The following is a 12,636-nucleotide window of genomic DNA, read 5'->3' on the forward strand; positions in this document are numbered from 1 at the left end:
CTTGTTTCATTACAAGATAACAGCAGAGACCACCACAAAAAAGGACACAATGCGTTTTAAATCAATGAAAAATAGAGCAAGGACTTGGCCAGCGTGAATGAATAGAGGTAAAAAGTCCCAGCTTGCAATGTTTCATGAGCAGGCTGGGTTTTGCGGCCATGCAAAACACTGTCCCAGTAAACAGCTGGATCACAGCAAGGTCAACACTGGGGAAACACTCACATCATGGAAGTGCCATTCATAAAAAGGGATGACAAGTAGGTGATGGTGAATTCTAGGTAAAAGAGCATTTGTGCCCACAAGCTTTAAAAACAGCAACAACATCAACAAAAAACACATTCCTTGGAAGGTTTAATGTTACACTTGTTGTGCAATCATTGGATTAACTGGACTTGTCCACCAGTGCTGGAGGCCACCAACAAGAGAGGGAGGGTACAGAGCTTGAGCTTGAACATTACAGCTCAAATTGAAGGGGAACTACTACACGATTCCTTATGTGTTCCTTCATAGTCTGGATGATTTCAGTATTAATTTACAATGGAGTAAAAGAAATGAACTGAAGGAAAGGTTGATTGCTAAATGATATAGAATGTATTCCCTGCTAAATCAAATCAAATCAAATTTATTTTTATAGTGCTTTTTACAGCTAATGTCACAAAGCAGCTGTACAGAAATGTGGTCGCAGGACAGAGAATCAGGCAAAACCATATAATACAGAACCCCCAGTGAGCGCGGAGGAATGGGGAACAAAAAAAAAAAAAAACTCCCTCAGACCTGGATAAGGAAGAAATCTCGGGATGACCAAGACTCACATAAAAGGGAGACCATCCTACCACTTAAATGAATGTTAAAAAGTCATCATACATCCACACAGGTATGATATATTCAGGTGTTGAAACATCAGCAGTGGGAGCAGCTAGAGTTCATATAAGTTTGGATGTAATCTGTAGTGGAAAGCGAACAACTAGTCTGAGGCAGGAGGCAAAATCTGGGCTATGGGCAACTAAACTTGATAGGTCTGTTTCCACCACTTCAGTTTCTGAATCAGTTTTTCTGATTTTGCTATTAATAGGTATATGTTTGAGTAAAATGAACATTGTTTTATTCTATAAACTACAGACATTTATTCCAAATTCCAAGTAATATTTTCATTTACAGCATTTATTAGAAATTGCTGAAAAAAAAAGATGCAGAGCTTTCAGACCTCAAATAATGTAAAGAAAACAAGTTCATATTCATAAAGTTTTAAGAGTTCAGAAATCAATATTTGGTGGAATAACCCTGGTTTTTAATCACAGTTTTCATGCATCTTGGCATGTTTTTCTCCAGCAGTCTTACACACTGCTTTTGGATAACTTTGTGTCACTCCTGGTGCAACAATTCAAGCAGTTCAGTTTGGTTTGATGGCTTGTGATCATTGATCCTCCTCTTATATTCCAGAGCTTTTCAATTTGGTCAAATCAAAGAATTTTTTTTTTTTCCAGAGCTGTATAATCTTTGCACCTTATCCTCACCACACACTCCTAGTTTATACTGTATCTCTACTGCACTGTCCTGTATGTTAACTTGTTCTATGTCTGCTGTATTTATTGTACCTAGATAGCTAGATGGAAGGATGGATGGATGAATGGAGATAGATGGATTAAAAACTTTTGTAGTACTGGGGTAGAGTGCACTGAACTAATGAAAACAAACTTTTTAACACAATATTATACCAAAATCATAAATGCTATTAATACAGTGTATCAATACCCATCAATCCTCTTATGAATGTCTTCGATGTGAGGGTCACAGTAAGTTCACAGTCCCACACACGCATCCACTCACACCTAGGGGCAATTCTGCATAGCCAATTCACCTACCATGTGTTTCTGGGAGGTGGGAGGAAACCGGAGCACCTAGATGAAGCCCACATGGTCACAGCGAGAACACATAGTGAGGATCAAACCCACAGTCCCAATCCCCTGGAGCTGCACAGTACACACACACACTACCTGCTGCTCCACTGTGCCACCATGTATCAACACTTTAAATAAAACAATTAAGATTTACGTTAACTTTACCTTGGATGTATGATAGGCTTTCTAACAGCCCAGCCTTCTTTAACCCCTGGATGTTTAAAACCACTAACATCATTTAAAAGTTTTAGAGAGAATTCAGTCACTGAATACATATACAGTGTATATCATTAGGATCAAAGAGACGAGTGCCTGTGATGATACAGCTGTGACTGCTTTAAGTGGAAGACTCTGAGCATGTATCGTCACTGTAAAGCACAGTTAATCCCCTATGATGAGATACTCACAGTCAAGTGCAAAACCTCTGAATGTGAAGCACAGCCAAGCACTTTTGTAAGTGTGCTCTGAATAAGCACATCTGTTAAATGCTATAAAAGTAAATTGAAATGTAATTTAGATTAGATTTGCATGGGTCACAGACATTGAACATTCAACTCTGTATTCAGGGTGGATCTGGGTCACACCGAGTCCAGAGCCTCCCTGAATCACTGGGTGTAAGGCAGAAATGCTTCCTGGACAGGGCATGATACACACCCATCCAAACCTAAAAGCAATACAGCAAAACCAGTTAACCTACCATGTGTTCTTAGGAGACTGGAAGAAGCTGTGCCCAGAGGAAACCAGCCCAGGCACAGGAAGAACACACCTAACGACTCCTCACAGACAGTGACTGCAGTAAGAATCAACCCCTGAACCCCAGGCTCCTGGAGCTGTGCAGAACACAGACTACCTGCTGCACTATCCAGGCTAAATCTGGATAGTGCAGTTGTGTTTATTACATCAGCAAAACAAAACAAAATATTTAAAATGATTTATTCATTTTTTTTTATTGTACCTTTATTTAACCAACTTAGTCAGTAAGATTAGAAATCTCTCTTACAAGATAGATTTGAAGAGATTTGAAGAAGCTGGAGTACCCAGAGGAAACCAGCCCAGGCACAGGAAACACACACCTAACGACTCCTCACAGACAGTGACTGCAGTAAGAATCAACCCCTGAACCCCAGGCTCCTGGAGCTGTGCAGAACACAGACTACCTGCTGCACTATCCAGGCTAAAACTGGATAGTGCAGTTGTGTTTATTACATCAGCAAAACAAAAAAAATATTTAAAATGATTTATTCATTATTATTTTTTTTTAATTGTACCTTTATTTAACCAACTTAGTCAGTAAGATTAGAAATCTCTCTTACAAGACAGATTTGAAGAGATTTGAAGAAGCTGGAGTACCCAGAGGAAACCAGCCCAGGCACAGGAAACACACACCTCACGACTCCTCACAGACAGTGACTGCAGCAAGAATCCACCCCAGAACCCCAGGCTGTGCTGAACACAGACAACCTGCTGTGTTATCTAATCTTTAAAGGTTGTGTTTATAACATCAGTAAAAAAATAAAAATAAAATAAAATAATAATAATTATTATTATTATTATTATTATTATTATTATTATTATTATTATTATTATTATTATTATTTTATACTGAGAGTAGAAATCTCTCTTACAAATGAGTCCTGGCCAAGATAGCAGTAACAGCAGCCTAAACAACATCAGTTACATACAAATATATTTTAGGAAAGAACATCTGTAACAATTTGTGACACATAATTTAATTTCATTCAATAAAACAAACTGTTCTGATCCAAAATGTTTCTTAAGATCATTTAATGGAAAGACTGAGCAGCCGGAGTGTCCAATAGTGTTATACAGCTACAGAAAGGTTATTTCTACAGAGATCTGTTTATTGACAAAATAAATCTGACTAATATATATATATATATATATATATATATATAAACCTGGCCAATAAGTCTATCAAACACAACAAAAGTGTATTTGACATCTTACTAGAGGTGGAACCCAAACACTTATTTTATAGTTTACCATAATGAGTTTAGTAACTTCCAAATTTTATAATTCTCAATGCAGAATGATGAACAAAACAGTTTTGCCTTTGTGGCATGTCCATATTTAGTATTCCTCTTCCTAGTCTAAAATTGGTATAAAGCCTCAGCTTCCTAAACTGTGCCCTTTGTAGTTGTGTTTGAAATGCATTTTAAAAGAAAGGTTAATATCTAGCATAAACCCACATATTTATAATATGAAACTAATTCTACTGGTTTAGTGTACAGATTTCAGATGCAAGTAGACTATATATCAGGTTTTTGGAGAATGAAATATACAGCTCTGGAAAAAAAAGAAACCACTTAAAAATTATGGGTTTCTTTGATTTAACCAAATTGAAAAATAGAATATAATCAAGAGGAAGATGGATGATCACAAACCATCAGACCAAGCTGAATATTTTTATTAGGAATTTGCTTCATTTTACTCAAACATATACTTATAAATAGCAAAATCAGAGAAACTAATTCAGAAACTGAAGTGGTCTCTTAATTTTTTTTCCAGAGCTGTATTTTAAATATAACCATACTAGTCTAACCCTGGGCGGTATGGTGGTTCAGCAGCTAGTGCTTCTAGATCCTGGAGTTGTGAGTTCAATTCCAGCTCTGGTCACTGTCTGCAAGGAGTTTGGTTTGTTCTCATCGTGTTAAAGCTCCAGGGGCATGGAGTTGTGGGTTCAATTCCAGCTTCAGTTTGTGAGGTCTGTGAGGTATGTTTTCCCCACGTCTGCACGGGTTTCCTCCTGATACGGTCGGTTTCTTTCCACCTCCCAAAATTACACATGAACTGCTCATGCTTAACTGCTTCTAGGTGTGAGCATAAGAATTAATGCGTGTGTGTGATACCCAATCAATGGGGTGATCCCCCTTTGTTTCATATGCACCTTATGGATAAAACACAAGCAGAATACATTTGTGCGTAATTCTATACAGGGTTTAAGCCTAGTCTTGACTACATTTTCTTTTGGGAAATGGGAAATCTCCATTCAAAAGGTTGCATAGTCTACAACTTGGCTTGATCCCTGTTTAGGAAAGAACAAACTAAATTTAGCATTGAATGTCTCACTATAACAAGTTACTCTAACAGAGAAACTGATTTAAATGCACTTCATTGAATAAAACATTGATTTTCCATCAGAATAGCTAATTCCTACTGCTTTCTGTAGAGACATTAAGTCTTACTGTTGTGATTCTTCAAATGGTGGTCATTTGTAATTCATGGGCATGGATTGCGGGAATGGTATGGTAATTGCAGAAGAACGTGCATGCCTGTCCAATTGGCTAACCATTGGAATTCATTAACATACACATGTCCCATGAACAAATCTGGTGTTTACATAAAGTTCATGAACCTGGTAGAAACCTTTTTGGGACTCTTGATTTTACTCAAAATTTACTCACAGTTTAATAAATGTGGCTCAATGATTCTGGGAAGGCTCTAGACCCACCATAACCCTAACCAGGAAAAAACATTTATTAAAACATAACAAAAAAATGCCTTATATTCAGGGTACTGCTTTCTTTGGGTACTGTGTTACACGTGCAGCCCAGCGCATCAAATGAATCCAAACATACTTGACTGACATCTAAATTGTAGACACAAGTGATGATCCTCTTTGGTTTTTGAAGCAGGTCCAACACACACTCCTCGACAACATCTGTGGTCTGTCCAGAACGATCAGCACACCTAACCCATCAGCTGCCATGAAGTTACACTTAACAAGAGCTCTTTCAAAATCAAATACATCCAGGTCACTGTGGCTAGAGGCCAAGGTGCGTTTTCACGAGCAGATCACCCTGAAGACAGTTCGCACCTGTCTTTCCTCTCCAGAGAAGATAACCCTGTGGTTCTGGGGTGGCTTCTGCTGTGTGTGAGATTGTCATCAGGCTTTGGTGTTGTCAACCATTTCCTCTCAACACTCCCACTCTCTCCTTCTTATATTACACACACACACACACACACACAGCTGAATTTCCCTCTGGAAGCTTGTGACATAACCTCCGAGGCCTGGAACTAGTGAGCGCTCGTAAGTGTAACTCACACTGCACTTCTTTTCACCTTAGCATCCGCCACTCTAAAGCAAGCTCTCGGACACCTGTGTATGAAGTTATTAAGATTTTGATACAAATCAGTTTTACGTCACGCCATGATTTGTTATGCACATTACTTTAAGAGCTTGTTGCACTGAACGGTTTAACCTGCTCCAGTCAGGTTATGGTCCTGATTTGAGAACACGAGGGCACAACCTCTGCTTTGACTTTCCATTTGTCATAATAAACACTGTTTAGTACCCATGTGGTTTGTGGTAGGAGTGGGTCCAAATGGCAAAGCTCTTTCAGCTGAACAACTGAAAGCTGGACCCTTTACATAACCTAATTTATGCAACTATATACAGCTGCCAGAAAATGTCAAACAAAAGTTTAGCGTGTGGTGGCTATACTTCAGGTACAAACACATTTAAGTTTGTGTAAAATGACTGTTGTAGAAGTTCAAAATGTGGAAGGATGTTCACAGCTTGAACCATTGAAGGTTGACTAAAACATTATGTTGGTTTGTGAGCTTTTGTTTAAATAGACATAATGGCAAAAATAAATAAACAATGCTTCAACAGATATGCTGATTTGTAAATTATTACAGGTATGATCACGATGCTTATCTTACACCCCAGAAACATTCTATTTTCACACCTTGATCCTGCTTTGTTTAAGCAGCAAGGTGCTTATTAATATATATAAAAAATGGGTGTGTTGGTCTTGAAATTAGTTGCTATCTAAGCAATGAAAATCACAGGTGTGGCCACTGTCTAAAAACAACCTTTGCAGACTTCCACAGTCAGGCGTTCATTGCTATCATGGCAGTGAATTGTCACAGGCCTTACAAAAAATGAGTACACCATGCATTTTGGACGCACAGCAGTGCACAAAACCATAGTGCACATGCCTGTTGGCAGCTATGCAAACTTTTACAACAAAAATAAACAGAATGAAGGAGTGTGGTTGAACAGTTTCCTCTGCTGAAAAGTGTTGGCTGCGCCCCTAAAATAGCAATAGCAAAGTCAGAGCTCACCTGGCAGCAAGTGATCCGGTTGGTTTATTGCACGTTACATCCAAAACACACCCATGATTAATTAAGAGAATTTGTACAAGCCTTTTCCTGTCATTACAATAGCATGGACACACTGATGCACTTAATCAAGCTGTGCAGTTGACAGCTCGTGTAAAGATCCCTACCACAAGAGGCTTTCTTCCTCTGCCCTATAAAAAGGTCATCATTATTAAATCAGTTTAATCGCTTACATATACCATCAACATACTCACACATATCAATTTTCATTTGATACCATCAACTCCTTCTTGGCGCTCCTTATTTTTTCGGCAACGAGCATGTGTGTGTAATGACTACTACTACTACCGTAAAGTAAAGGAAGTGCTTTGTAGAACTTATGACCCCCATGTGTTAAAGATGCACAATAAAAACTTGACTTTGAGGGTTCTTAAAGCCTCCTAGGCCCAGTTAGCACAGCATTTGTGACTGGGTCTGGGCTTCAACTGGAAAGCGCTCACCTTTCCCTGCATGCAGCATGCTGTGGAGGAAAAACCAAAAGACTAACACAGCTACACCAGCAGAACCAGATGACTTTCCCATCCCACCTTCGCTTCTCTGCATCCTGCTTCGCTCATTCTGCCGATCTCTCTCTCCCTCTCTCTCTCTTCGAAACTGAGGGGTCCACTCCAGCTCTGCTTATTTCATCTCCTCGTTTCACCCGTCGATCCTCTGGAAACTCTCAGTCGCCACGGCAACGGCGTACACATGCGCAACTGGAAGTGACGGTGGTACGGGTCACCTCCCATTGGCTGGAGCTGGAGAGATGCAGCGTGGGACGCAGGGAGGGGGCTAATGTCAAGTGCAGCTGGCTGGGCTGGATAACCCGTTTCCTTCTCCGACGTGTCAGCGGAACCCAAACTGAAAACAGGAAAGCACTTCCCAGTGCTCTCCCAGGACTCCATATCCATGCGTTCTGAGCTCCCTTGCAGAAAACAAGCAAATGAGGACCTGTAAACATAAACAAGCATCTCCCGAGCAGGTGATTAGGAGTGCTTATCAAAGTCTCTCACACCTTCTAACCATTTCCAGGGGAGTAATATACTCACACGTAAAAACAGCTGGCAGGATACATATTTGACTGTCAGATTGATTTGTTTATTGCATGATTTTTTTTTTTTTACTTGCTCTCCCATGGGAGAGCAGCTGAAGGCAGAGACAGACCCAGAAAGTCGTCTGCATCGCCGTCTCCATTCACACAAGCTCAGAGACAAAACTATCAGGCACTGCTGTGTATGCTGTATCCAGATGGATTTACTATATTACAAATGCTAACTGATGCTAGTTGTTCTACGGTTATACTGTACTGTATACTACTAAAGCTTACAGTACCTCTCTACTCAATATACGGTGTAGACCCATATAGTATACAGTATATACCTCGGTCTGTTTCCAAAAGCATTTTACATTATGCTGTACATTGTACTGGTCACTGCATCACAGCACATCAAGAAAACCAAACCCTGTAATGTGTGCCATCTTGAATTTAAATCACAGTCTGTTCCTGAGCCAGCAGCATGCTATAGATTTGGCACCTGCATGTATTAATTGCCCAATTTAACCAAAGCAAAGGAGCTCAGAGCTAAAAAACATGTCTAAAGGAAGATTATGATTCGAGCTTTACTTCATCCAGGAGACTTATTTAAAAATGTCTCCAGTGAAATGAACTGGAACCATATAAACAGATGACTCATTCAGGAAAACTCCCTTTAACTCAGAACTGAGCGGGACTGCTTCTCACGGAGTGTCCAAAGCAACGCTCAAGCCCTCAAAGTGTTCAGCTCTAAATCTGAACAAGACCAGGTCTCCAGCAAAACAACCCACTACAACCAATCACGCTGCACATGTAATAAAATCACATAACAGACGTGGGCTAGATGAACCTGATGCAGTTTTTTCCTGCTAATAAACAATCAAAAGCAGTTGTGTCATCTGTTGCGGTCAAGCTTATGGTGCTGTCCTGCCGTGACCCAGTCTGTGTTTGACATCAAGTCATTTGTGCAGAGCAGACGGGAGGAAATCAGACATGAAAAATCTGGCAATTACTGACATCCGAAGCAACGCTTATTCCACTGAGGGGTTGAGGAACTCCACTGTGGGCTACTACAGACTCTGAAACTCGCAGATCAGACTGAGCTGTGACCTTGGCCCGTGCACCTGTAGAGTTCATCGATTCATAGTGAGGTGGAGTCAGTCAAGCAACGCTCATTCAGTGTATAAACATCTGGTTGTACCAAGAGTGTAAAGTCAAGTGTCATTTTATTTCATTGACATTTCTTACATAGGTGTTTCTCCCTGGTAGTGATTAAGTTGATTAAGTGCTTTCTCTTCTGGTTCAGCAATTATGATAAATTCAAGTTTTTTAGTAAGGCTGGTGTCATTGAATCTTAGTCTTTCAACAATCTCACATAACACATCAAGCTACAACATCAGATAAAGTGATATAACAGTTAAATTAAAGAATGACTGTAGAAAATATGTACACAGTGGTGCTCATCTGCCATGTTGTCAAATTTGCAACATTTTGTAGTGACCAGAGCCAGACTTTCCAACCCTCTATTTAGACCCAACAACTTCTCCCAGACAAGCATGTCTCAGTTTTCTCAATTGAGCTCACAGGTCTACAAATCAATTAATTCTGAAGTGTAACTGCACCTTATTTCTGTCATTTTGAATGTAACGGTTTGTTTACAATCCTATTATATTCAAAGCAAATGAAGTCTGAAGTAGCTACTCCTGTGGACACTTATCAAAAAGTAACTAGCTATGCTAACCCAACATTGCAACAGGCTATTAGCTATGGAGTTTGGTGGTGAAAAACATAACTTGAATTAACTACCTTCAAAAAAAGTGGACCTGCATGTATGGTTCAATGAGCTAATCATCCATTATCATCTACCCAAACACCCATACCAGTGCACTTACAATTTTGGGAGGGAAACTGTTGTGATGCTCAAGTAAAGTGGACACTTCAGGTGCTTGTTAGGCTTTTAGGTAAAATGTTAACCTAACAGCAACTAACCCAACATGCTATACAAGCACCCAACATGTCCAAACAATTAATCTAGGTAAGGATGTTCTGGTTTTGGATTGCACCTGCAAGAAATGGTATGAGCAGTCTTATGGATATTTGGGTGGATGTTTTAAATTTGGAACATTTTACCAAACTCCCACAACACTCCAAGCTATTTGCATTGTGTTCATGACACCGTTGTTAAAGCGACATTTTCCTCTTATTTCAATTAATGATACCATGTAAATGAGGATATTATACAAATCATTTTTAAACTTTTCAAATGTTTATTTTTTATTGCTGGGGTCACACTGGAGATGAGAAGAGAAGGAGAAAAAATAGATTGAAAATTGGAAGGGCTGTTTTGCCATTGAAACACACTGGGATGGGTGGAGCTACACATCATAACGCCACCGGCCAGCAGAGGCCCTAGAGCTGTGCTGTCCATATTTTTTTTTTAAACAAGAAAATTGGTAAACAATATAAAACTTATTTTAACAGTTTTTGGGCCACTGGCAATACTGTAATATTAATATAAGAATATAAGAATGTTTTCTGCTCAACTGACTGTGGATTAAGTAGGATACATAATACCTTTGATGATAACTGAAAGCATATGAAGGAAACAAACAAAAAAAACCCTGCTGCGTCCAGTGATGGTCTTCTACTGCGAGTGTGCTGTAGGGTATTTCCCCTCTAGTTTCTGCATCCAATAAAAGATGTGAATTTGGCAAAGACAGTGATGGAAACTGAACTTGAAAGTTTAAGGGGCTGTCTGAAGAGCTTAGAAATGGATTTTCCTTATTCCCATTACTGGACTGAAGGGCTTGAAAGATGTGAAACTTTATCTGGGGGTGAGTCAGTGTACGTTATTGATCAATCAAATAGTGAGAAATGTCTAAAGTGATGTGACTGAGGGTCAGAAATCCAGACTGTGCTCCAACTGGAAGTCCAAGACCTCTGAGTCTGAACTGCATGCGTCATTATGTCGTTATTCTTACATTTTCGGCTCGGTCTCAGATGTATATCTAACAGATTAATTACAAAAACATAACCACTGAATGTGGGAGGTAGCACAGGATTTCCCTCCACAGTGTCATGTAAGTGTATTGTAAAAGGGTGGGGAGTGTTTATTTGTTTTGAGGCAGGTCCTTGTTCATTTGTTTTCTGGAGTGAATTCCAAAAGTCAGGTCTTGCTCAGCTACATTAATGCACAGTATTCTGAATGACAGTCCGTGAAGCCAGAAGGGCGTTGATGACATCTTCACTATACCCCAGTGTGTCTCTCAAAACTTCAACCGTATGTTGACCGATCACAGGGGGCGAGGTTGGTTTGCCAAACTGAAAACTGCTGAACCGGACAGCAGGACCTGTGTGAACAAATAATCACCATATTGATAAAATGGTCTTGTAACAGAAAGCCCATAATAATGTTTATATATACAGCTCTGAAAAAAAAAAAAATAAGAGACCACTTAAAAAATTATGAATTTCTTTGATTTTACAAATTAAAAACCTCTAGAATATAATCAAGAACTGCTTATAAAGTTTTGACACTAAGTTATCCAAAAGCAGTGTGTAAGACTGGTGGAGGAGAACATGCCAAGAAGCATGAAAACTGTGATTAAAAACCAGGGTTATTCCACCAAATATTGATTTCTGAACTCTCAAAACTTTATGAATATGAACTTGTTTTCTTTGCATTATTTAAGGTCTGATTATATTTTGATCAGCCATTTCTCATTTTCTACGAATAAATGCTCTAAATGACAATATTTTTATTTGGAATTTGAGAGAAATGTTGTCCGTAGTTTATAGAATAAAACAAAAATGTTTATTTTGTGCAAATATATACCTATAAATAGCAAAATCAAAGAAAATGATTAAAAAAACTGAAATGGTCTCTTAATTTTTTCCAGAGCTGTATATGATGAATGGTAGTGACTGATCAGCTGGGCTCAGAAAATGTCATATACATTATATTGACAGAAAAGGTCTTTAAAAGACAGGATATTTCAGCTTAATGTAAGCAAAAATGAATAAAAAAATATATAAAAAGAGCAAACAGCCCTAATTTATTATAAATAACATTATACTGACACACTAACAAACACTGCCAAAATAGAACAGGGCCCTCTTAGAATTTTAAAGGAGCTGTTAAAAGAGAAGGAGAGAAGCTCATTAATGGACAGTAAAACTAACAAAAGCAAAAATATGACCACATAATGCAAACCTAAAGTACTCTAAATTGTGTTTACATTGACTTCCTTTTAAACAGACATACAGTACCTGCCAAAAGTTTGAAAACACCTTTTTATTCAATGTTTTCCTTTATTTAATTTATTTTCTACATTATAGATTAATATTAAAGACATGAAAACAATTAAGGGACACATTTGGAATTACATAGTAAACAAAAAAAATGTTTGTCCTTTACAATTCCCTGATCTAAAGGAAAAGCAGCAACTATTGTAGTATCAACTATCAAAGATAAATGAGGCGGCAGTATACAACATAATCTGGTTTGTTTAACATTTTTTTTATTGATAACATAATTCCTCATGTGTTCCTGTATAGCTTTAATGTTTTCAATATCAA

The 12,636-nt window shown here is 38.6% G+C and overlaps 1 protein-coding gene across 6 annotated transcripts in view; it reads right to left on the reverse strand.

Moving 5' to 3' along the window:
• The window catches only part of sugct (succinyl-CoA:glutarate-CoA transferase), a 224,727-nt gene that overhangs the window by 131,452 nt on the left and 80,639 nt on the right, over window positions 1-12,636 (reverse strand). For 3 of the 6 annotated variants that reach the window (XM_022673391.2, XM_022673390.2, XM_022673389.2), the window contains one exon: window positions 9,268-11,408. The exons of 2 other annotated variants lie outside the window; for them this stretch is intronic. In XM_022673391.2, the coding sequence (XP_022529112.2) occupies window positions 11,245-11,408 (164 nt within the window). In that variant the 3' untranslated portion in view covers window positions 9,268-11,244. Of the gene's footprint in view, window positions 1-9,267; window positions 11,409-12,636 lie in introns of those variants that run through there. One more of the 6 variants, XR_007439408.1, reaches the window with a different exon arrangement.

This window comes from Astyanax mexicanus, chromosome 6 (assembly GCF_023375975.1).
Source record: "Astyanax mexicanus isolate ESR-SI-001 chromosome 6, AstMex3_surface, whole genome shotgun sequence".
NCBI lineage: Eukaryota > Metazoa > Chordata > Actinopteri > Characiformes > Acestrorhamphidae > Astyanax > Astyanax mexicanus.